Source organism: Pithys albifrons, chromosome 7 (assembly GCF_047495875.1).
Source record: "Pithys albifrons albifrons isolate INPA30051 chromosome 7, PitAlb_v1, whole genome shotgun sequence".
NCBI lineage: Eukaryota > Metazoa > Chordata > Aves > Passeriformes > Thamnophilidae > Pithys > Pithys albifrons.
The window spans coordinates 4,134,186-4,160,979 of record NC_092464.1 but is presented as its reverse complement, the minus strand read 5'-3'; the positions used below and the strand labels follow the sequence as shown (position 1 = coordinate 4,160,979).

General features: G+C 42.4%; 1 protein-coding gene across 9 annotated transcripts in view; it reads left to right on the top strand.

The window, feature by feature from the left end:
* ADCYAP1R1 (ADCYAP receptor type I) overlaps window positions 1-26,794 on the top strand; it is a 148,417-nt gene that overhangs the window by 30,302 nt on the left and 91,321 nt on the right. For all 9 annotated transcript variants that reach the window (XM_071559880.1, XM_071559887.1, XM_071559886.1 and 6 more), the window contains one exon: window positions 1,735-1,903. In XM_071559880.1, coding sequence (XP_071415981.1) covers window positions 1,853-1,903 — 51 coding nt within the window. In that variant the 5' untranslated portion in view covers window positions 1,735-1,852. The remainder of the gene's footprint in view (window positions 1-1,734; window positions 1,904-26,794) is intronic.

Sequence of the window (26,794 nt, the reverse complement as noted above, 5' to 3'; positions counted from 1 at the left end):
TATCAACATTGCCTGTATTTTATTTTAGTTTATTTTTTAGTAAAAGATAGCTGGTAACACCTGTCTGGGAGAGAACTAGGCTTTCATTGGTTAAAGAGATAACTGGCCTTTAACTGGTGATAGAGATAAGTATATTTTAATTGATAATAGGTGGACTGTACACACATATATACCCCATACATGCAGGGAACTGCTGAGCAATATGCTCAGGTCCTGCTGCAGGTCCAGGGCAGAAGTTCACAGAACTGGTGGTTGTTATTACCTAATAAACACTTGAGTCTCTGTGGGTGACATGAAGGCCTCAGCCCAGCATTTGATGCAGGTTTCCATGACTACCTTGAAGGGAAAAAATGAAGCAGATTCTTTTATTTTCCCTGCAATATGTGAAAGAAAAGCAGTGAAATGGTTTGCAGATGTTCTTGTTGTCTCTTTAGAAGTTCCTTTGAAACTAAGATGAAGCAGAAGACAGAAAACATCTTCCCTTTTGAAACCCAGTCAATGTCAGGTTAAAGGAAAACTCCTTCAAATCAGAGTGGATTCTACAGGTTCCCCCTTCCCCCCAGGGTATCTGTACATCATTTATCAGGCATCTCCCACCCTTACATTGCCTTTAAATTACTGAAATAACTGAAATTTCTGATGCATCCCAGTGCCAGAATTCAATCTCCACATCTCTCTCTGGCCTTTCTGCACTGACCTGCACACAGGAGCAGGAAATCATCTCCAAAGCAGTGTCTGCTGAGGTGTTTGTCTGCTTTTTCTCCTGCCTGTGTTAATGGAGGGATGTTCTTTTCTGACTCCTCCTGGCTGAATGTCACCAGGGATGTTTGCTGCCCTCCTCAGCTGAGATCTTATCAGTCCCTCATTATTTGATAAACCATCAGAAATGCAGTGAAGTAATTAAATTCAGTGCCAGAGCAGAGCAGGAGTCACTGATCACGTGAGGAGGAAAGAAAACAGTTCAGTTTAGAGTGAATTTTTTGAATCATTGTTCTCCAAAATTTTTAGAGAGAGATTAAATTTCCTTTTTCATTTTTTAATTAAAAGACTCTCCCCTTTCTAAATGCTGATGTCCTGGCAGTGTTTTGCAGCCAGTATAAAAATTGGGTGTCCTTTGATTGTAAAAGTTCTTTTACAAATCACTTCTTTATAAAGCAAAGTAGGATAATGAGATACAAGTCAATCCTGTCTTATGATATGGATGAATCTTTAGCCTGACAGTAAAATTCATTCCTTTCCACCTCTGTTTCTGGGTTCCCCAAAATGCTGTTGGGTTATAGAACAACTCTGGTCACGGATTTTCTTACCTGGACAAATGACCTCCAGGAGGAAATCATCATGTCATCCACACTCCTAAAGGCCCCCAGACAGTTGTACTTTTCAGAGACTACTGAAAATCATGAAGGGTGAATCACAGCTTCAGAAATGAAGCAGTCAGGTCTTTTTTTCTAGTTCAAAATAACCCATCCTACCTTCTCCTTTGGGTGCAATTTAGGCCCTTGCAGCTACGGAACCTGTTCCAGTCATTTTCTTGGGACAAGTTCCTGATCATTCAGACATGTCCTTTGGCTTTCAATTAGATATCCAGGACCAGCTGCTATGCAGACAAGTGTGGCTGGTCTCTAATATGAGCAACTCAGAGTTCAAGTGTTGGGTTCCCTATTTTCTGTCCATTTTTTTTGTCAGTCTCATCACAGTTTCCATATTTAAAATGGTTTTTCTCTTCCACTGCAGACATCAGAGCCTTGATGTGAAGACCTCAGCCAAAATACCTGCAGAGAGCCTGTGCTTGAGCCCTAATCACAGTGTTAACCAGCAAAACTTGACTGAAGTTCAAAATTAAAGAGAGAAGATGGCCCTCACCTGGAAGATCTGCTTCTTCACTCTCATATTGCTTCCCATGGTAAGGGAAAATGCTTTTCTTTGCATTGTTCTGATATAAATGTTTGTTCTCATGGCCAGGAGTGAAGGATCTCCTGTTGACACTTATTGCAGCTTTTTCTGTGTGGTCTCATAAGTTGTTTTAAGGTTTTTCCAACCTCCTTTGTCAATTCAAAAGGACTGTGATCACTGCTCATCCTGAGAAGGGCCAGTCCATTCTTTAAGGGTATTTATTCACTGTTTTTATCCAGGATTAGAAATGAAATAATGTAATAATTGAAAAAAAAAACAAAAATAGCAAGGCTTCTGATTCAAATCCATTAGATTAAGAATACTTTTTTCCCAGCCAGAGGGGCTAAAATTAGAGATTCCTCTCAGCCCTGTGAAACCTGAACCTTGAGATATTTCTGGCAGTGCTTTTGGATGCCTCTGATTTCAGAGGACTGACTTTAAGAAACAACACAGATGAGCCTCTAAAGGTACAAAAGGCACTTAAAGTCATTTATCATGTTTCTGAAGGTTTTCAACTCTTTCTGAAGATGGCAGAGATTCATTTTCCCCCTCTTTACTTACTGAGTTGCTATTCCATTAATAACTCAGTCTGAACACAAGTGGAGTTGTAGCTGTTCCTCTCCACTGTCCCCCCACACGTTGTGGCTGGATCTGACCTGACCAAACAGCCAGAAAACCACTGAATAAAGATGTTTCTTCCCTTTGTTGCAGTGAGGATCAGTACCCAACCCCTAGAATAAACTCCTCTTGCCTTTCAGCTCAGTTCTTTGCTAGACCATTGGTCAGAAATGTGCTTTTCACCACTGCTCAAGGAGGGATTCTGGGACAAACAGCACCACTATTTAAATATTCCATCTCATTTTTATTAAAAGCCTTCTGCAACTTTCATGCAAATGCTTTACAATTGCTTAATATGCAGATATTCTCACATTCCTGCACTTTAGCAGGCAGGGGTTTGAAAGCATTCTTGACATTTATTTTGTTTTATTTTTAAATAACAACAATTTTGTATGGTAGTGATTTGACCAGAGCATCTTTTAGGAGTTTTTACAGAGTTTCTTGCTCCTGTGTGAGCTCTCTGACAATGCACGTTTGACACCCATACAGGGCTTGTCTTTACTTTGGCACACAAAAACACACTTTTTTTTTTCCTTTTGGGTTTTATTTAGGGTCGATTCTATTTAACTGAACACCTGAAATGTGTGAGCTGAATTCTGTAGGACAGGGTTGGTACTGGGAGTACACTTGTGTTCAGCCAAATAACAGAGTCCCTTATGTGGTCTTGGAATTTTTACCTACTGCATGTGACTATTTCTTAGCTTTCCTCATCAGGTAGAAACTATTACTTACTAAACTTTAATTTTTATGCTGTATCTCTGAAATAATTGCAGTAACTTCCTTTAAGCTGATAGGGAAGGGAAGAAAAAACACATTTCACTCGGTTTAGGTGCTGAAGTTCACATGAGATTCCTGACTATAAAAGAAGGTTGGGTGAAATTCAGAAGCTGGTTTTTTGAACATAAATTAGATTATATAAACACACCTTGGTGCTGCTGGTTTGACACCCAAAGATAACACCTGTCACATCTCAGTCTCTAAGGAGTTCCCAACTTCCAGCTGAGCCCAGCACAGCCCCAGTGTTTCCTCCCAAATAACTGCTGGTGAGATGTATCCTGCACTGGGAGAGCTGAATTCTTGGGTTTGCAAGCACATTTTTCACACTGGAACAAAGTTTTAATTAAATCTTCACATGAATGGAAAAGCAAAAGACGTTTTTGTCAAATGATTTTCAATGTTTCCAGATTCTTGGTGCTCAGCTTGAGGCAGCCAAAAGGTGGCTTCTTATTTAGAGGTGAGCAGCTTTTAATTAAGGGAAATAAATGAACATCTCTCTCGAGCTTTCACATGCATGACCTTCCTGGCAGATGGGGAAGGACAACAAGTTTCCAGTTGCTCATATTTCAGGCCATAACTGTGGTTGCTGAGCTGGATAATTAGTGATCAACTCCAGCTCTTGGACAGAAAAGTTCCTTATTGAAATACTGTGAAGCAAACCAGAGTCCATGGGAAAAAAATGCTTTTATGTATGTGATGTTTCCAGAGTGAATATTATGATCCTATTTATAAATGAGATTTTATTACAGTCTTTTTGCAGATACTGAAGTTGAGCTTTTAACACCTGTGAATTTGTGTGTTTGCACACACATTTCTTTGCTCAGTAAAAAAACTTAAGCTCATGACAGAGATTTTACCATAATTTATGTACAGTATTTTTCTTAGTAAATCCTTACTTTCCTTTTCACACATTCCAAATTTTGGGAATGGTATAATGTTATTTACAGTTTTTCCCTGCTGTGACTCTTCTGCAAGACTTGTGGTAACACATTTCTCTCCACTGGGACACACAATTACTCTTAAACCACTTCTAACATGCTGTGCTGGTGACCTCAGGTTGGTACTTTCCAGTCCTGCAGATTTTCAGCTTTTCTACCAAGGGAGTGGATGTGAATTTAAAAAAAAAAAATGGAATAAATTTGAATGTCATCCTTCAGAAAGTTCCTGAAAATAACTTCTTTTGTATTGATTTCCTCTAAACACCTCTGGTACTCAAGAAACCTCCGGTGACTCCAAGAAAATCTCTTGTTAGATGCTGGGATTCATCCTCCTTTTCTGGCACATTCCTCAAAGTGGCTGCAGTAGCTCCTGAATCCTGCTTGGATGGGGAGATTTTGGCTTCACCAACAGACAGACCCATTTTATCCCCAGAAAACCAAACCCCTCCAACTAATGTCCACGTCCATAAACAGGGCAAGAAAAAGTAAAAAGAGGACAAAGTGTTAATGGAAAATTCTGGGGAGCTTCAAATATAGACTCAGACCAGACAAGAAGAAAATAATATACTAAGATATATGTAGAAATGGGCACGTTAAGCCAAGTCTAAGTGTCAGAGACTGAGGGTGGTTTGATTTTTCATGTGTTTAACAGGCTATTCTGCATTGGCCTATTAAAGGTATGACAACTTATTAACCACTTGGGATTGAAGGCAACATAATCCCTGCTAGGCCTTTCAGAGGAATTCTTGAGCTTTATTTTTTTTTCCCCAGTTTAAGTGTTTTCCTGGATTCAAGTGCCTGTGTTGCTATTTTAGCTGATTTTAATCCATTTCTGTCAGCTGGTCCAGCTCTTCTCACTCACTCTCATTCTTTCCTTTGCTTTAGATGAAGCTCTGGAATAGTGGAAAATGTCCCTGCCTAGTGCAGGGAGTTGGAATGAGATGATTCTTAAGGTCCCTTTCAATCCAAACCATTCTAGGATTTTATCACTTGTTTTCATTTGCACATCAGTTTTCTTCACCCTACTTAATTTTTTTTTTCTGGATTCACTTTCACTGTGATTTTGCATTCCATTCTCCTGTGATTACAGTGTATTTGCTTTTCTTATTGGGAAATACAACACAAGTAATCATAAACTTATTGAGGAGAAAGGATCCTAAACCATCATTCCTTTGTCTGGTTCCAAATGTACTTGAGAAACAATGAATTTCATGACTCACAAACTTGGCTTAGTGTATGAACTGAATTTTAAATGTAACTGCAATGCAGGTGTCCTAACTATTTGGAATAATTCCATCACATGTATTTCTTCACCTAATATTTAGAATTTCTCATGGCTGCACTTTTAGTATTCCTGAGCTTAAATGTTTCAAAGGGCAGAATATTCTTTCAAGGGCTGCGAAACATTCGTGGACTTCCTTTTAAAAAAGAGAGAGAGAGAAAAAGTAAGTGATGCCTCTTGTATACCAACAGTGAAGTGTGATCTCTGTGAGTGTCAGATGGGCAAATCCAGATTTGGATGCACAGGCAGCATCTCACAGAGCAGAGAATGAAACCTGATCTTATTGTGTTTAAGCAATTCATGAAGAGGTGAGGAGAGAAAGTAGATTTATTTGCTCAGCCCCTGTTTGCTGAAGAGGGTGGTATTTCTCACTCTTTTAAGGGTGTGTATGGGCTGCAGAGCAGAGAACTTTCTGTATCCTCTCTTACACTTCTGTAGCTGTCACTTGCTGTGCCAGGTTATGTTCCAATGGAATCATCTACATTTCAGCCTCTGTCATTTTGAAAAGATGAGGCACGATGTATTCAGGCACAATATTCTACTCATTTCCCCCCAGCCCTGCAATGTTTGTTAGTGCATTTTCTGCTGCAGCCCAAATGGGAGGCTCCTCAGGCACAAACATGGGTGGCTGGGATGGTCCCTGCTCTTTAAGATAACAATTCTTTTCCATGCAGGACTTAATGAGAGAGATTTTAATGAGTTTATCTGTCTGGTGATTTGTAGCAGCTCATAACCCTATTAGAAAAGTCAAATTCTCTGTAGGACTGCAGGTGTCTCTTACAAAGTTCACAGTTTCATGGAACTTCCCTGTTATTTATGTAATGAAAATGTAAATATGTACAAAGATAGTCAGGGAACTCCACAGGAGATAAAAACTCAGCTAGCCAAGACATTAGTATTGCTTTAGCTTGTCCTTTTTAATATGAGGAGCAATCAGCAGAACAGCAACCTCTTAAAAGCCTTGTTTGAAATAGAACAACAAAATCTCAGGGTGTGTAATATTGGGTAGAGCAGTTTCAAAGAGCAGGTTCAGAGATTCTGGTAAAATGTATCACTGAAAGCATCTCAGAAAATCAGTGTGGGAGAACCACAGTGGGTTTGATGCCAACCAACTTCAAGCACCTTTCAGAGGCAGAAAAATTAGAATCTTGGGTTCCAGATGGTCGATGCCCTCCCAGCTGGGTGGGATAGGTACCTACAGAGAGGGAGAGGGGGACAGATCCCTCAGAGTGAGATCTCCACCTGAAATATCTACAAGTCTGATTTTTTATTGAGAAAGCTCCTGTCTGAGACACCTGAAGGTGATGGGAGACCTTGATGTTGTGTTGGTGCTCTGTCTGGTGCACTGGCACTTGTGATCCCAGACTGGGCACAGCAGGTGTCAGGTATGGTCATTGCAGGACATAAAGGAAGACACGTGGCAAAATGGTTTTTTCATAGAATCCCAGAATGGTTTGGGTCGAAAGGAACCTTAAAGCTCATCTCCTTCCACCCCCCTGCCATGGGCAGGGACACCTTCCACTGTCCCAGGTGGCTCAGAGCCCCATCCAGCCTGGTCTTAAAGGTTTCTGAGCTTATTAAGCACAAAAGATGAATGACAGCCCAAACCCACATAATATACCAACGTGTGGTTCACAAACAACACACAAACACCTACAACTTTCCTTCTTTAGAAAGGCAGATTAGATATTTAGGTCTTAGAAATGCCAGGCAGCAGGTAACAAAGCAGAAAATAGTTGCCCTACATTACATTAATGTGTTCACTGTTTGCTCTCTGGCAGTTGTAATAATTTCTGTGACAGGCAAATAATATGATGGCACCACTGATTTAAGGACATGAATATGATTTTTCTTCCTGCTGGTTCTTCTATTCATGAGCTTGGAGGAGGGTTGGATGAACAGCCAAATAACAAATTAGGAGATAAAAAGAAGATTTCTTAATAAAGGAGCCTGTAAAAAAAGTAGTAAAATCAGAATCAGTGATTTTTCCTGTTGCTGTGCTCTAAGATCCAGCTCCTGGAGGGATATTATTCAAGTCTCTCAAGTGCTGCTGGCCTGCTCTGCCTGGGGTTTGCTGAGTCAGCAGCTCAAGAGGATTTCCCCTGGAATCAGCTTGGAGAGATAACTGTGATGCAGAACCAAAGCAACACAGAAAGAAGGGGAAAATGGAGATAAAAAAGCAGGAAGAGAGGGAAAAAATATTAACCCTCCCACATTTACAGTACTGTTCCATTGTTAGAGATTTGGTCTTTTATGTCCCCTACTGTCCCTCTTGTCGTAGCTACAACAAACAGTTTCTTCTCAATATGTGAAATAAGCTCCAGAGCCACTCAGAGTGAATGTACATCCCATGGCTGCTCAGTTGGTTAAAACTTGGTTATAATAATGCCAAGGTCATGGGTTCAATCCCCTCTGTGGGCCGTTGACTTAAGAGTTGGACTCAATGATCCTTGTGGGTCCCTTCCAACTCAGAATAGTCTGGGATTCTGTTAGAAGCTACACCAGGACTTGGAGCCTCCCTGAGGATCCAGAGGCCTCCCTGAGGATCCAGGGGTGATGCTGAAAGCTGCCTGGGTGAGGATGTGGGAGCAGGGCCTGCCTGTGGTAGTTTTGGCTTTAGTTTCAGGTAGGCCTCATTCAGCAGGCCCAGAGGATGTGACATAGATTAGAAGGGGCAAGCATCACCTGACTTAACCAACCAAAGAGGTATTTCATATCATCTGACATCATCAAGGAGTGTCAAGAAGTATAAAAAGAGAGGGAGGTGGAGCTTTTGCCTCTTTTGGTCTTTGCCTTAGTCCCAGAAGGACGGACTGTGCCGTCCTAGGAGGGACGGGAGGACCAGGCCTGGCACCAGCTTACCACAAACCCTCCACACAAACCATCCACAGGCTTGGGAATTCCATCCCAGGCAGACTCCACTATGCCTGAAGTGGCCTCCAGGGCTTCTTTGCCAAAGAGGAATGCCTATTGAACCAAATCTGTGAGGCCATTTATAAACCATTGCCAACCATAAAGCTGAGATGTTGCTGTCCAAGGCACAGCACCCAACTCAAAGCCCTTTCCATGGGTAAGAGGTGAATGGCTCACCCCAGGGTAGCTTGATCCTGAAAAGTTCCCCCAGATTTATTTTCTCCATGTAGAAATCACTTGGAAGTGTAGATTTTGTACTAAAATATCATCTCCATGGTGTATTTATTCCATGCCATATAGTGCTGGTTTTACCCAAAACTGAGAACACAACTGAGTGGGATCTGCCTCTGGACTTTCCTGTGCATGATAGAACTGAGTTTTGTACCTAAATAAGTCAGAAAATGTCCTTAGGGCATCATTTAGCCACAGAAATGCTGGATGTCTGGATTAGAATCATCGAGTCATGGAATGGTTGGGGTTGGAAGGGACCTTAAAGACCATCTATTTCCAACAGATTCACCTTCCACTGTCCCAGGTTGCTCCAAGCCCCATCCAACCTGGCCTTGGACACTTCCAGGGATGGGGCAGCCACAGCTTCTCTGCCCAACCTGTGCCAGTAGCTCAGATTTTTACCTATATAATATATAATCATGAATCTTCTATACTTGGTGTCAAGGGACAGACACCTCTACACATTGGAACAACCCATCCTAAATTCCCCTAACGCTCTCCTTACTGCTGGGTCCTCAAAAATTATCTGAGACTGGACTTTGGTTTCTTTAGCTTTTAGAAACCTCATTTTTATTGACCTGCATGGGGAATTCTCTGAATGTTATGTGGATCATGAGCAGATGACAGTAATCACTTTTGCCCAGTGGATTGTCTTGAATTTTCAGTATCTTGTGATTCATTTCTGGGGGGTGGTTTGTAAGGTTATCACAAATGCTGTTTCCTGCCTTTCATGGAACACATTTTTGAAATTGTGCATTAAATGTATGTTCTTGAATGGGCAAGGGCAGATGCCAATGAATCTCTGTGTCTGTAATATAAAAAAAATGACAAATTCATCCATTAGATACTTCAGGATCTTTAAAAAAAGAAAAAGTGGAAGAAGATCAATTTTAAAGAAAACAGGTAAAATATTTTCCCCCCAGAACAACATGCTAAAAATATTTTGTACTCCTTTTGTTAGAATTATTATTTCCAGCACAGTTCAAAGAATACCATCTTAATTTCCACCCCCCCTTTTTTTTGTTTTTGGTACAATCTAAGGTGTGGGTTTTTGGGGTTTTTTTTGCTATCAGTACAGTTTAGACTGTAAATCTAATCAGAATCTTGAGGGAAAATAGTCTCAATGAACATCTTCCAGCCTGATTTCATTTTTGTTGGGGAGTTTATTGGTTTCCCAACCTTCATCCACGTTCAGTGCCCAACCTGTCCCAATATCCTTTTTATCTGCACACTTCTGCTGAAAACTTCCATTGAGGATTTGAAAGGGATGAAGTTTTTCACTGCTCCTGACCTTCCCAGTTACACATTTCTGCAATGTTCTTTCCTTGCTCAGTAGGTGTCTTTTGGAGTGGAAGGTTCTTATTAATTCTCTGAGAGCTTTAGACAGAAGAAAACACTTTAGCTGCTGTTTACTCCTTTCAAATGATTTTGGTCCCCCAGTCTCCCTCCATCTCAGCATCTGTGGCCAAAGTGTGTGTGATTCAGGGTTATTTAGCCTAAACACAGGCTGTTAATTTGGTTTAACAATTCCTGAAACGGTTTGTCAGTAATTTGAGCTTCTGATATTTACACATTCAGGAAGGGAAAGTACAGAGATTTTAATTGGGTTTTAATTATTCTCCCCTGATAGCCACATCTGAGCATGTTACATATTTGTCTTAAAACTATTTTGGACCTTTACTGTGGTTTTCTTGTTTACTGAGGTCTTGCAAGAGAACTGATAATGCAAAATATATCTTGGATGAGATTAGAGATAACGCTAAAGCTCAAGGCTATAAAGTTGGTTTTACTTCCTCACAGATATTAAAATGTTCTTTCTTTTTTCCTGCTGCCCTCTGGCTGAGCTGGTTTTAGTTATTAGCTCTCTGTTAGCCAGTTATAATAATTTGCTCCATTACTTAAAACCAACAAAACACATGACATGTTTGCAGCGTAATAGAAATTAAATTCCCATGCAGTTTCACTCTAAGCCACTCTATTTCAGTGCTTCTTCCAGCAACGTGGATGGGCAAAATGTAAACCTTTTGGCATCATGTGTTGTATCTTATGTCTGAACTAATGCAGAAACACCAGGGGAACACACTGTGGGCTAATTTAAGGGAGCTGTTGACTCTCAGTGTGTATTTTCAGTGTAAAAGGTTTGACCCCAAAGCTGATGTATTTACTCTTCCTCCTGGAACTGGCTGGAGCTGGAGGCATTCCCATGCACACTCCTTTGGCAGAGCAGCTGTGGGAGAGTCAGGAATTCTGTGCAGGCAGGCAGGATTGGTGGGAATGGGTTGCTGAAGGGCCTTTGATGCCCTAAGGAAAGCAGACTGATGTGATTTTTCTAATGCTCCAGGTCATCTGTCCACCTCTAAAACCTGGATGCTGGGGGTGGGTCCAACTAAATTTGGCAGAACATCCACATTCTCAGGCAAAATAATTCTCTAACAGTTTCATGTGAATGTTTAGGCAAATACAGAGATTTTGTTAATTCACTGCAAAAAAAAAAACCCAAAAAACCCAAACAAAACAAACCCCAAAAGAACTTTAACATAATCTCAAGATGTGTTAAGACAGCAGAGTATCCAAACTGGAGTTCATGTTAGGATGAGGGCATGGAGTGATAGGACAAGAGGGAATGGCTTTAAACTGAAACAGGGCAGCTTTAGATTAGTTATTAGGAAAAAATTCCTCCCTGTGAGGGTGATGAGGCCCTGGCACAGGTTGGGCAGAGAAACTGTGCCTGCCCCATGCCTGGGAGTGTCCAAGACCAGGTTGGACAGGGCTTGGAGCAACTTGGGCTGGTGGAAGGTGTCCCTGCCCAGGAGGTTGGAACAAGCTGATCTTTAAGCTCCTTTCCAACCCAAACCATTCTGTGATCTGGGAGACACTACTCCATGTCATCAATGACTAAAGACTCTTGTTACTACTCAAAAAACCCATCAACTTTATTTCTATTTTTTTAATCTAACAGCTAATCCGGGTGTGTGGCCATTCAGGATCACTGGCATTAGCAGTAACCTCAGGCATGAGAGTTTGAGGGTCAGATGTTCTTACTGACTGCTCAGTGTGAGCAGCTGAAGCTTCTTCTTTCTCATTTCCCTGCATCACAGACCAACTGCACTGACCTATCTCTAAAAGGTGTGGAAAAGATGAACCCACTTAATGCTGGGGTGCCAAAGGCAGGTGTGTGAGAGAGGAGGGGTTTGGTTCATCTCTTTGCTGCCCTGTGGAAGGGCAAATGCTGCTGAGCTGTGCAGAGTCAGAGAGTTCTGTGAGACACTTGGCTTTCAGACATTCTGTGTGTTCCATAAAAACCATAAAAACTTCCACCAGTGAGATCTGAGTGAAACGTGCCTTTAGGCCATCAGTTTGTGCAGTGAAACAATGATCAAACAGTCTGTTTTCCTGCTTTTCCTCTCACACTTCCTTGTACACGACCTGGTATCTAAATTATTCACACCTATAAAATCCATGGACATGAATAGTACATGTTTTAGCAGCTGGGACAACCCTGGATGTTCTGGAAAAACACAGATAGGGATGACCTGGGAATGACACAATGTCTCCTGATTTTCTAGAATGGATATTTGTAACACCTAAATCTCCATATGGTGAATGCCTTCACTTTTGCCTTGACATAATTATTCCTTCTCTGCTTCACAAAAGCTTATTTGTTCTATTTACCCAACACTTGACTGGTTGTATTTTAATCTTTTTAAGGATTTTTCTGAGAATTAAAGCAGTAGATGGGGACCAGAAATGGTAGTTTATTTTCCTTTGGTTTTCACACTGTAACCTACTGGTTACAACATTAATTCTGCTGCTATTTAATTAGGGGGATGCAAAGATGGAAAATCAGCTTCTTCTCCCTTTTGTATCCATGGGTTTTTTTCTACAACTCTCTTAATGAAATGCAGAATAACACCTTGTGAATTAAAACCAGCATATGAAGGGCAGGTCATCCTGTACTGAGCTCCCATCCCACTACATGGCACTGCTTGCAAAGGGAAGTTTGGGGATATTCAGCAGTGGGAAGTGGCAATCCTCCAGCTGTGCTCGTGGATTCATTTGGGGAAAAAAAACACCAAACAGCTGCACAAGCTGCCAGAAGCCATCATAAAATAAGACCATTAAAAAAGGAGAAGAATTAAATCCTCCTTAATTTAATATAAGAAAAAATAAGGGAATTTGACAGGAATGTGTATGAATGATACTAATCTATAAAAAAATTGTCAGTCCTTAGTACTGGGGGTTTCTTGCATTTTAGGTCATTGGTTCTTATTCTGAGGGTTTTTTTTATGTGTGAAAATGTGAAATATTTATCTGTTGTCTAAGGTGAAACTTAGAAATTCTGAACACAGTAATCCTCAGGATCAAATGAAGGGCAGATAACATATATTGGAATCACCCAGAAGGAGGGACAATATGACAGAGGTTTCATCAGTTTTGCTTTCAGGTCTTTGGCTTAAATGTGACAGCAATTTGCCCTCCTGGCAGAGGAACCCCTTCTCTGTTTCTTTCTTCAGTATGTGTCACACACAGGGTATTTACATGTGTTAATGTTTGCTTCTGAGAGCAGGGAAATCAAAGCAGCAAAAATAGCTGCTCCCATTTCTGATCCTCTTTCTCCACGGAAAATGAAACCTTCTTTCTATTAACTTCAATCTGAACTGAATTAGAACATCACTGCAATTTAATGTTCCCATTTCAAGGGCTTCAGGACAATTTTTTGGCACGTTACAATTCAGAAATAAGTGGAGAGGAAATGCTTTGCATGTCTTTATTCTGTTGCACGTGGATGGTTCTAGGATGGACAATAATCATAAGGTCATGGAATCATGGAGTGGTTTGGGTTGGAAAGGAGCTTAAATATCATCCAGTCCCACCCCCTGCCATGGGCAGGGACACCTTTCACCAACCCAGGTTGCTCCAAGCCCTGGCCAACCTGGCCTTGGACACTTTCAGGGATGGGGCAGCCACAGCTTCTCTGGGCAACCTGTGCCAGGGCCTGCCCACCCTCATAGGGGAGAATTTCTTCCTGATATTTAACCCTGCCCTGTCAGTTTAAAGCCATTCCCTCTTGTCCTGTCACTCCAGGCCCTTGTCCAAAGTCCCTCTCCAGCTCTCTTGGAGCACCTTTAGGAACTGGAAGATCTCCTAAGATCATTAAGGTGTCCTTGAAGCTTTCACTTCTTCAGGCTGAGCAACTCCAGCTCTCTCAGCTTGGACCTAAACTCCCTGAAAAATAAAACCAGTGGACATGGTGGAACTGGCTTTTCTTTCTGTAACTGGGAATAGAACAGCAGAAATAAAATTAATGTCTGGATATGAGCAGGGAGATGAAAATGAAGCTGTTAAGGTTAATAACTGAGAAATCCTGGCCACTTCATGGGGAAATTCAGCTGGAACTCAGCAACTGCCTTTTCTGGGGCTTTTGGTTTACCAAGAACAGCAGTCAAGGAAAAGACATGGGCATGAAGTCCTGGCTGTCATGCCAAGCAAGGCAGGTTGTGTTGCACTCACTGTGTGGCTCTGACCAGCCACCACTGACCAAGAGGAAAACTTTACTTTGTACTGAGGGGTGAATGCTGTGTCGGGAGACATCAAGACGTGGGAATCGAGGGTGGCTGAAGATTTCAGAGCCAGGTGTCCTTGGGGCTGTGATGTGGCTGGATATTAGGAAAAGGTTCTTCACTCAGGTGGTGGTTGGGCACTGGAATAGGTTTCCCAGGGAAGTGGTGGTGACTTCCACCCTGCCAGAGTTCAAGAAGTGTTTGAACAACACTCTCAAATACTGTGTTTTTTTGGGGTGATCCTGTGCAGGGCCAGGAGTTGGAGTCCATGATCCTTGCGAGTCCCTTCCAGCTCAGAATATTCTCTGCTCTGTGATCCAGTGCCACAGATGAAGTAGGATGCAGCATTTTCAAGCTGAAGTACATAACATCAGGCTCCCTTAGTCAGCAGAGAAGGACCCCTTTAATATGGAATGCACAAATACCCCAGCAGAACTCTCACTTATTTCTCCAGGATGCCAAGTTATTGACACTTCCACACATTTATCACATTACATTTCGGAAGGGAGGCTTGAATGTATCGGCCAAGACTTACTATGTGTGGTTACAGAGTTTTAACCATGAATGCTTGGCTTCTGAAGCCTTTATTTCTTATTTTTCTTGAAAAAGAAAAATGGTCTGTTGTTTAAATATGCAAAAGGTTCTGGATCTAGGAGTCTGTGCATTGTATTCAGCAAACAGCACAGCTGGAGCATCTGTTACCCTGGGACAGAGCCCCTGTGCCACCAGTTCTGCCCTTGTAGCTGCCAGCTGAGGGGACTGGTGTAGCTCCCCAAATGCATCTTGCTGGAGCTGAGAACAACAGGAGATGTGCCATTAGGATAATAAAGTGCATCCTGAGTTTGACCTTATGTAGTGATGTATCCCTATTTGAGCAAATTTCTGTAGAGCAGCGGAGTGGAAAATGCTGGAGCAGAATCTGGGTCATGACAAGACGCCGAAAGTGAGACCTGTGGCTTATCTGTCGGGGGCTGAAATGCATCCAGGTCCTGCTGGTTTATTTGGAATGAAGTCACCCTTTAAGGGGGAGATCATCTCTAAGCAGAAGACCATCTCTATCTCAGTGTGTTGTCCCTCCTTAAATCAAATCCTCCCCTGCCGTGGCATAAGAGTAGGATGGGAATGTGAGATCGGCCCTGCAATCTGGCACTGTGTTTTGTTGGCTTGCTTTGTTTTCTAGTAATTTTGCAGTTCTTTTGTGACACATTGTACTTAGGAACTTCTTGAAACCTGCTTGAGGTTCGTGAAATGTCATGGAGTCAGTAGTAGGACTTTCAAAGAGGGCCTCGTGAGCAGTGCACGTGTGAGAATAATTAATTCATTAATTACACATTTTCTGCTGCTCACAGAGCAGGGACTGGGCCCCACCTGCCTCCTGCCCTGGGATTGTCTCACAAACAGTCTCTGCATCCTCTCTGTCCTCACACCACATGAACCAAAACATTGGGATAAGGAGTCACACAGGGATAGGGAACCCACCTTTTGCAGGATTAAGTAATAAATTGCTTTCTTACATCATGGTTCATAAGAACTTTGAGTCACAGTTCACAATGGTAGAGTATTCTTGATACAGCAACAGGTAAATAATAATATTAACACATAAAATGTTTGGAAAGGGGGGAAAAAACCCAGAAGGTACTTTGGAAAGGAGAAAGAGGGATCTGTATGTGTAACACACCTGCAGCTAGAACTGCCCTCAAATATCTTGTTCCATGCAAGTCCAACTTTGCCCTTCCGAAACCTCTACTTTTGGGGATCTCATTTCACAGAAATGTGAAAAAAGAAAATAAATTAAAAAGCAGGAGCGTTCAGGGTTGGTTTCTTGTAGGGAAGATTCTCTGGGTTGTAAGAAGGCTCCAGCTGGCTCTGTTGGAGGTACCATTGCTGAATATCCTGCCCGGTGCGTGATGTGGACATGAGGGTTCATCAACCATTGGCTGGTTCCTGTCTTTGCTCTCCTTCCACATCACTCCTGCTCTTGACTCCTCAGAAAACAGACTGAGGTGGGTGGGTCTGGATTTTTTATAGTATGTAAAAAGAAAACCCCTCTACATGTCACACCTTCTCTGAGATGTTACGGAGTTCAGTTCTTGTGAGTGAAGAAAGGAATTGGGTGCGATTGTGTTTCCCTATTTCTGAAAGTCCTGTGAAAATACCAATTATTGTTGGCTCATTTTTATTGTGGCAACTACATGGGTCCCTGCTGACTGTGAGTCTGGGCATGTGCTTCTCTGTTGTGGCATCTTTGAAAGAATTATGTGTTTCCTTTGAAATATCAAGGATGGAGAATTGAGGCCCAAAATTGTTCTCCATCACCTGTTCACTGCATGTCCCTGAGAGGGGCACATTTTGCTGCATTCAGATCACCAGGCAGGATCCTAGTTCAGAGCTGCATGTTCTCAGGTTCTACAAATATAATATATAGAGATTAAATATAAATGTAAATAATATAAGTTACAAGGTTAAAGACAAAGACCAAATTTTCCATCGTAAGTCATTGTCAATATACACTAGTAGAGAAATTGATAATTTCATGAGACAGATGTTGTCCAACAGGTGACGTGCCTTCTTCCATTCAGTGGTGTCCAGAGCATTGTTAAACAAGTATGATTTTTAAGCTTCCAAATGCCCAAGGCAGGAATGTTACATGTGGTTAAATCACTGTAAAATACAAACCTCCCAAACAGCCTCTGCTGCACCAGTGGAGGGAATTGTGGTGGTGGAACTGCTCAGCCCTCTGGCAATGATTTGTCTATCCGGAGCTTAGTTATTCACTCCTGGTATTGTAAGTGTATCACCAGGGACTGCGTGTGCTGGGAACCACATTTACATGCTCCTGTTAAAGAGTTACTGCCAGATATTCAAACACTGGTGATCCCCCGTGGCTGAATCGTGCCCAGTGACAGCTCAAAACTCCTCTGAGGTGCTTAAGGGGGAAAAACAAGGCACAGATGAGTTTTCAAGAAATAGGATGGGGATGGGATTCATCAGGGCCTTATCTGCAGCCACACAAGTCACCCTGGGCTCTCATTTTTGTTACTAGCAAGAAACAAACACTGACACTGCAGGTCTCTCTCCATACTTTTTTTTTCACCCTGATAGTAATTTAAATATTGATCAACATCGAGTGTTTAAAACATTAATTGGCTGTGAGAGAAGTGTCTGCTGATGCTTCTCAGCAGCCTGACATTGATGCAATCCTAAATACAGTGATAAGGTGCCCATCAACAGGCAGACAATCATAAAAACAGGAACTGCTGTTTTATTAGATCACCTAATAAAAGTAGCATTAGTATCACTCTCTGTGGTCTAAACCCAGACTGAAGGATCATAGTGGCTAATAACTTTATACTGAAAAAATGGAATTTTCTATTGTGTGCAAAACTCAATTGTTTCATTATCTTTTGTCATCCTGCAGGAATATGTTCACATATCTAGACTTGTTTTTTTATATTTTTGTTTTTTTCCTATTTCATGAAGCAGATCACTTTAAAAACTTGGATCCCAAAATAATGAAATATTTTACACTGATATCTTTAAGCATAGTAAAAGTTTTCCTTCCCCCCTAGGTTGGATTTTTTGAATGACACCTAAAGGGACCTACAAGAAAGAAGGGACTTTTGACAAGGACAAGTGACAGGATGAGAGGGAATGGCTTAAAACTTCCACAGGGCAGGGCTAGATGGGGTGTTAGGAGGAAATTCTTTCCTGTGAGGGTGAGGAGGCTCTGGCATAGATTTCCCAGAGAATCTGTGACTGCTCCACCCCTGGAATTTTTCAGTGCCAGGTTGGTCAGGGCTTGGAGCAACCTGGGATAGCGGAAGGTGTTGCTGCCCATGGCAGGGGGGTTGGAACAGGATGGTTTTTTAAGGTCCTCTCCAGTTCAAATCATTCCAGTACTCTATGACTGTATGATTCTTCAACTGAGCTGTGCAACATTTGATAGCATGTTTTGTGTTTGTGTCATAGTTAAATGGTTGGGATTGTGGCCAACACGTGGAAAACCAGAGCCATACCATGGTCTTCACAGTCCTAAACTGGGATGGCAGAGGACCAAGGCAGCTCATGTGCTGTGCCTCTGCCAGCAACCATCTTCCAGCCCTGCTGTGCTTTCCTCCTTTTCCCAGTCAGTGTCCATAGCCCAAGGACAACCAGAGCTGGTCACAAATGGCCTCTGCAGATGCATCTTCTCTTTCTCTGGTAGTTTCTTGGTGGTGGGTTTTTTCTGTAAATGGCACCATTTTTCATCATTAGAAAGTTTTCCTGCATTGCCTCCCTTCCTTTACATTCCTGTCAGCTGAGTTCCACCCTGGCCCCTCTCACTGTGTTGGTGCTCTGACACACCATTCATCCTGCTCCTCTTTCCTTTGGGAATATGCACTTTATTCCCCTCTTTGAGTCCTTGCAGCAAAATAGTGACAAAACTATTCCTCCATCAGTATGTACTTTATTCCTCTCCTTGAGTTTTTACAGCAAAATGGTCACAAAACCCTCCAGAGATGAGAAGGAGAATAAAAGGTTTGTTGAGAAAGCAACTCAAGGCACAGCCTTTTGTGCAAACATTTGATTCCTTTGGGAGTTGAGTGGGGTTTTTTTAGTTGTGAGTTGTTGTGTTTTCCCTTCCACTTTGGCACAATATCTAAACCAGTGTCGCTGAGCACTGAAAGGACAAGGAGGGGAATTGAGAATAAGTTCAACACTCCCAATTACCACTGTTGTAATGAGATTTTTGCCTCTATTCTTCAGTGTTCTCCCCAGTCCCAGAGGCCCTTTGGGGGATATTAGAGTAAGAGCTGGAGCACGATGCACTTACTGGAGCCGCCAGCGGGGAGGAGAGAGAGGGAAAAACGTGTGTGATAGTTGAGGGCAAATAGCTTTAATTTAATTAGTAGATTAATTAAAGCCTTCCCCCTTGGGGAGGGTATATGTGTGTGTGTAGAAAGTGTTCCTGCAGGCTCCTGTAGCTGTTCATCACACGTTACTGTTCTGAGTGTGACTCAGATGGGGTTTCTGTTGAACTTGCTGGGAGCCTGCACAAAACAAATTTCCTGTCGGAGACCTTTTCTCTTCAGGGTTTTGTTTAAATGTAATGAAGTATAAATGGGCAAATAATAACAAGTAATAACAAGAGCCTGCTTTGCAAATGAATGTGGCATCCAGCAGCACAACAACTGCAGAACTCCAAAAAGCTTCTCTGTTTCCCAACGCCCCCGCAGTGCGAGAGTTCTTACATTAGCACAGTCCCTCAGCCTTCACTCACTGAAACTCATCAAGAGAAGTTTTTATTGTAAAAAATCCTTCAAGAATTCTTAGCAGCCTTGACTCTGCAAACTTTACATAGATCCTGAGGAAAGTAGATCAGGCCAGCAGTGTCCTGGGCTGTATTAACAAGAATATAGTCAGTAGATGCAGGGAAATGTTTACTCCTCTCTACGCAGCACTTTCTGGATTAGTTTTAGAATTACAGAATCCTGGAATGATTTGGGTTGGAAGGGACTGAAAGATCATCCAGTTCCATCCCCTGCCATCAGGAGGGACACCTTCCAACATCCCAGGTTGCTCCAAGCCCCATCCAACCTTGCCTTGGACACTTCCAGGGATGGGACTGCCACAGCTGCTCTGCCCAACCTGTGCCAGGGCCTGCCCACCCTCCCAGGGAAGAATTTCTTCCAGATAGCTAATCTAAATCCACTGGTTTAGACTATCACGTCCAGCTTTAGGCTCCTCGGTATATGAAATATGATAATCACCTGTAGCACATTCAGAGGAGGGGCACTGAGATGGCCTTTGAAGAGAGAATGAGGAAATTGGGCTTTTTTACCTGGAGAAACTTTAGGAGCAATGTAGTAGCAGCCTCACAGCATCTATGAGGAGGTCATCAGGAGAAAAGAGCCAAGCTTTTCATCATGGTATGTGGCAGGAGAACCACAGGCACTGGGCATGACCTGAAACTGGGGAGGTTCACACTGAAGAGAAATCTTTTTACCCTGAGGACAGGTGAACATTGGAGCAAGTTGCACAGAGCTTGTACAGTCTTCATTCTGACCCGGCTTCCAGTAGAAGGTTGAGCTAAAGTCTTCTGAGGTCCCTTCTAATCTGAATTATCCTGTGATCCATGATTCCATCTGAAAGACACACGTTAACATTATTCAGAGACAGCCACCAGGGGCAGGATGTCTGGATGAAAGCAAAGGTGTGGGAGGGACTGAAGTTTCAAGCAAGAAATCTGTAGCCCAGGAAAAGGAGGTTAAGGCTGCTTTAGGCTGTCCTTTATATACCCTGGATTTTGGGTTGCTCTGACACCTGGTGCAGATTTCCAGGGCTGCTTTAAACAGGGGGCATTCCAGTGTTATCAGCACTGCCTAAAGAGTGAAAAGGGTATGCCTTTCCCAAAAATCCTCTGGAGACAAGAGGAGAGGAGAAGGTGCCTTTCTGCCTGTCACTGTTTCTCACAGGAAAGGCAGCTGTAAAGATGATGGTCCAGGACCATCTTAAGGATCATCTGTAAGCAATGTAGCCCCCTATTCAGGGTTTGGGTGGGATCTTTTAGGCTGATTTAACAGAGAAATTTTGAACAAGGCAGGTCATTGTCACCCACAAGTTTGCCCCTTTGGAAGAGCAGTTCATGAGATTACATGAACAGCGTGTCCCAGATTGCTCAGAAGTTAAAGTGTCCCTATTTCAGGTGTTCAGATGAATCTGAACATCATATCCCAGATGTCTGTCAATATAAATCCTCATTTCTCAGCCAGACATAATGTATTAAAAAAAGGTGGATCCCACCCTCCAACTTGTACTCCAGTCATTTCCACTTATTGTTCAAACTGAACTGCTGTGCTGAATCTGTGTGGAGTAGTTACCTGAGGCTGGAGCAATCTGACCACAGGGGAAAAAAATACTCATTATTTATCCTCCTTTGTCAATCAGCAATCAGGAAGGGCTATTGAACCTTTAGTTTCATCTCAAGTACTTTATATCCAGCAAGATTTTTAAGCACTTTTAAAATGAGTGGTTGCATCCTGCCAGTGCAGGGCTTTGAGAAGCATCACTTGGCATTACCTGCTGTTAGAGCAAGGATAAAGGTATCATTTGGTTTCATCCCACATGTCACTTCTTGTGGAGGTCCTCAGCAATCCTGGGAATGCCTCACCATGCTCAAAAAGAGGTTTTAACAACTGATCTCCAAGAGAAGGGAGCCTATAAGAAAGGTGGAAAGAGTTTCCAGGAGCATGTAGTGATGGGACAAGGGGGAAATGGATTCCAATGGACAGGGAATAGGTTTGCATCAGATGTGAGGAAGAAATTCTTCCCTGTGAGGGTGGGGAGGCTCTAGAAAAGGTTGCCCAGAGAAACTGTGACTGCCCCATCCCTGGAAGTCTTCAAGGCATGGCTGAATGGGGCTTGGAGCAACCTGGGACAGTGGAAGGTGTCCCTGCCCATGGTAGGGGGATGGAACAAGATGTCCTTTAAGGTCACTTTCAACCCAAACCATTCAACGATTCTGGGACTCTACAAAAAAGCCATTTAAGGCAAACTCAAAACCAGGTTCAGCCCATGTTGTGTAACACATCTCTTGTCCAGCATTCCCTTCAGGAGGCACCCACTGCAGGAGGGGAACTGTTGGTGATGCTGCTGCTCATTTCTGCTCTGCAGTGAGCTGTGCATCTCTGCAGGAGCAGCAGTGTCAGGAGGTAACCTTATCTTAAATTCATGGCAGCCCCTTGGAAAGGGATCAGTTCCTTTTCTTGGCACTGTGTTCTGCTGTTTTGTTTTTTGCTTAAAGCTTCGTGTCCAAAGGATTGTACTACTGTGCTTGGGTTTGAATAAAGTCTTAATCATTTTACCCTTTCACTTAGTCTGAAGTGTTTTGAAATTACAGCAGTTTGGGTGTCATTTACACAGGAAAACAAAAACGCAATCAAGTGACTACATAAGACCTTTCTGGGGACAACAGTTGGTTTGAGTGCCAAGCCAGTGCTGTGGGTCCCAGCAGTGATGCAAATCAGTGCTGAAAAAATCCAGATGATCAGAGCTCCTTCCCAAACATCTCTATTTTTAACACAACATTTTGCAAGGCTTGGCCCTGGTTTGACCAGTTGAATCATTGCTTGGTAAGAAAGGAGATGAAATCTGGTAATGCTGTTTCCATGACAAAGGAGCTTCTTTTGGCAGTGCTTGCAGAGTAATGCATTGGTTTTTAAGCTAACTTTTCAAAACTGAGAGTCATAATAGAATTAGTAAAATGTGTAATTCAGCTGCAGTGAGTGATCTAAGATACCCAGTGGATTAAACTCCTCTCTGGCATTACTTTAGAGACAACACTTAGATAACGAGGGACTCTGTTTAATCTCAATGTTGATGTAAACCAGAGTCTGTGAAGGATTTAAATAAGTTTTGCTGTTCTTGTTTCTTATCTTTCTTTCTTCATCCCTCTCATTGTCGAGGTGCCTGACTTGACATATCCTGAATGGAGTGGAAATGCTCCCATTCACTTGGAAAAGAAAAAATCAGCACTTTAACACAGAAATGCAGAAGAGGAAAGAACAGCCAATAGTACTGAATTGCTCTATTTGATCTGATCTTTGCAGAAATGAAAATGCCAAGTGGATGCCCTGTTACTATCACATCTTTATTATGATTTCAAAGCCTCTTTTCTGATGCTGGAGTTTCTCAAGAATACTGGTGACTTTTCTCACTCTGTAGATCCACTGAATTAACTTGTGTAGAGAAATAATGTTTTACAGTAGCCACGAATGTTCTTATTGAGGATAAAAAGAGCAAATCAGTATTTTTTTAATAACTGAATGTAGTCAGAGATGGTTCAAATTTCTTGGCTGACCAATTCTACACTGTTGGCTCACAGGATTATTAGTTTTGATAACACTGAGACCTCTTTAAATGCTCAGCTCTGATGTGTTAAAATTTTCCCACATCCTTCCAGCCACACAACCACCTTTCTTTTCACAAGTCTTTATCAGTGACTGTGGCACAAGAATAATGTCCCGTTCATAGAGAACATCCTGTTTTTCCCCTGAGAAGGCCTGTACCACTTGATATCACCAACCAAGTGTGAAATACTGGAAGCAAAAGAAGAAGGAAGAAAGCTTATTTAAACATGGAAACAAGCTGGGAAGTGTAAGGGACTCTTCTGCTCTGCACAGTTCCTCCCACGTGGTTCCTTTCCTGGAGCATCCATAAAATTGGCCAATGCCTTACTGAAACTCATGACTCTAGAATTTGGTAATCTGGTTTTCACAAATAGCTAGGGCAGGACTGGAAGCAGCACAGAGGTGTTTCAGCTGCTTCTCTGCTCAGGTGTATGTGCTAATAATGGTTTTCTCAATGCTACAGATCACAATAAAGCAGAACCTTGAGAGTGTATTGAAATTATTGTAATATATAGATTGCAGTGTAAGATGATTGTTATTAACATTACCATAATGTCAAGGGAACAGTGGAGAGATAAGTACCACAAATTACACACAGCATATGCCAGTTATTTTTTTAGTGGCCTCCTTAATAAAAACAAAGGAAGAAAAATGAAAGCTCTGAATTTGTTGTACATCTCACATCCCAGCCAGCTGCTTTTGTCTTTTTGTGTTCTCTCAGAACTGAACAGACATTGATTGTTTTTCCTGTTGTTGTATCTAAACAAATATATGCCATTTCTAAACTGATGTGAGTCAAAATCTTTCACTCCATCGAGAGCAATAATTTTTTCAAAAATGTGAATTTCCTGCACTATCGAGTTAGTTTCTTGGTGTTTCTGGGACGTGTCAAAATACTCTTTAACTGCTCATATCACTGCTATCTTCTGGGAAACTGAAACCAGACTGTCTCTACTGAACACAGGAAATTGCAAATGTCCTTGAGGCAAAAGCAATGAAATCAGGAGGCTGTAGAGTTCAAGCTCACGCTTCCATCTGAACTGGGCTCTGCTGTTCGGGTGGTGAGGACTGAGCTGACAGATTAAAGGCTCTACTTCTACATAATCAATGGAGAGACACCAAACCTGGGGATCCTTTCAGGAAAATGTGATAACATTAAAGCATCTCTCCATTCAACAGGGAAACCTTTTATTACTAACAATCCAAACCTTTTATTGTGTTCTCAGATATGGAATTGCTTATTAGCAGAGTTGACAGGCAGCTCCTCTTCCCTCCTGACACCAAGGTTAATGTTTCCTCCCTTCCTTTGCTTTCTATCTCAGTTTCCATGTTCCCCCAAGTTATTTTTTTTTTTCAACAAAAATCTGTTAATGAAGTGCTACAAAATGACATGCAAATCATTATGGAAAGTCACATCAAAATATTCTGCCAACAATGAAAGCTTAGGGAAGGCTCCAGGGATGGGTGAATCTCGTGGCCCTGGTGCTCTCTCTGTGCCCACCAGCCTGAGCCTCCTGAGCCAGACACTCAGACACAAGGCACTAAATTTAGTCAGTTCAGTCAGAGACATCTGACTGGATGTGCCTGTCTGCAAGAACAGCAACAGCTGAGCTTTTAACCTTAGGCTTTCTACAGAATCAATCAAGTCCTGGCTTTGATATACCTCTAGTAAAGAAGATGCCAAAAAGTGGAAAGATAAATCACACTCTTTTGTCTTTTCACTACGGAGTTGAATTTAAACCTTCTTTTCAAATATCTCTGATTACCCCACAGGACATGGGCATGGTGGGTTTCTTAATATTCTTTAATAGAATCAGAGAATCCCACAGTGATTTGGGCTGGAAGGGACATTAAAGACCATCTAGTTCTACCCCCTGCCATGGGCAGGAACACCTTCCACTATCCCAGGTTGCTCCAAGCCCCATCCAACCTGGCCTTGGACACTTCCAGGGGTGGGGAATTCACAGCTTCTCTGGGCAGCCTTTTCTAGTGTCTCACTCACCTCTGTCATATGATGGACTTTGCATGAATATATGCATATATATATATATATTTAACTTGTGGCATTTAACATACACAATTTCAAGCTGGAAAGAATTCTGCAAATTAACAGTAAGTGTGTGAAGAAGTATTTCCTTCTGTTCAGTCACATCCTGCTTGCATAGACAGTGTATGATTATTACTATTAATAATAATAAAAATACTATTATTAAATGACAGCTTTTCTAAACTGTACATGGTGAATTGTACAGAAACTGCCACGTTTGTGTATTGAGACAACCCCTGCACACCCCTTTTGGTCCTGGGCAACTGTGGAGAGTGAACCTGCACGAGCAGCAGAACCCTGTTTTTCTTGCTACTTCTCTTTTGTCTTTTTAAAAGATATTCTAAGAACTTGAATGGCAGCCAATGCAATTTTCTCTCCCTTTGCTGAGGCTTAGTAGATGCTGTAGCAAAAGCCCTTCAGTTCTTGGGAGATCCTAGAGATGTGTGACAATGTATCTTTGCCAGGCACTTGGGAGCCCTTAGAACAGAACTGTGTTTGTTGTGAAGACAAACAAATCTAATATGGTTGTGCCTGGTGTATCCCAGGGGGGAAAAGAGCTGAAATTCCTCACTGGGATCTTGGAGATGAAACTGTGTTTAGCATTCTCAGTTCCCACAAATGGAGGGAAAAGATTTCTGCATCAGGAAACCCTCTCTGTCCTTGAAATAGGGGTGGTGGCTTAGAAGAACATTTGCAGGGTCAAAAGTGTGCAAGTGGCTCCTTGCAGCATCACACACACAAAATCACCACACAAGCACCATCAAACTGGAGTTATCAGGGACTCATTGAATGGATTGGGTTGGAAGGGACTTTAAATATCATCCAGTTCCAACCCCCTACCACGGGACAGGGACACCTTCCACCAGACCGGGTTGCTCCAAGCCCCCCCATCCAACCTGGCCTTGGACATTTCCAGGGATGGGGCAACCACAGTTTCTCTGATCTGTGCCATGGTTTCCCCTCCCTCACAAGGAAGAAATTCTTCCTAACACTTGATCTAAATCTCCCCTCCTTTTCTTGGACTATCTTCCAGTGTAAAAGTTTCCCTGTTTTTTTACAAGTGCCTTTAACTACAGAAAGGATTTGCCTTGGGATTTACTCTGGGGGCATTGAGTGTGTGGTGGCACTTTGGTGCCACAGTGACCCAAACTGCTCACTCTGTTCCCTCTGCTGGGAGGTGAGGGAGAAAAGCTGAACTTTGCACATGAGAGTCCAAACACACCAAAGCAGGTTGAATTCAGCTCTCACTTTCTCTGTCTGCTTACTCCTACTCAGCAGGTAAGGGGAAAACAGGTCACCTGCCAGCTGCCCTCCACTTCTCTGTAGTTCTCCCTCATCCAGAGGGAAGGAAATGGGATGGGAAATATGAACCAGTGAAATTGCTCCAGTGAACCAGGACGACCTTTCCCACCTTCAGCCAGTGCTCAGATTTTCACGGGGTTTTGCACTGAGTGTGGTGTGACCCTCGGCAGTGCCCCTGCAAAGTGATCTGATGGAACCTGGGCTAGATTGCCCTTGGACTGATATTCCCTGGCCACTGTCTGCTGTGGGAATGAAATCCTGCATTGATTCCTGGAAATGGGTCACATCCTTGTGTCACTGTAGCTTTGGGATTGCACTCTGTTGGCTGCAACATTCCTCTTATA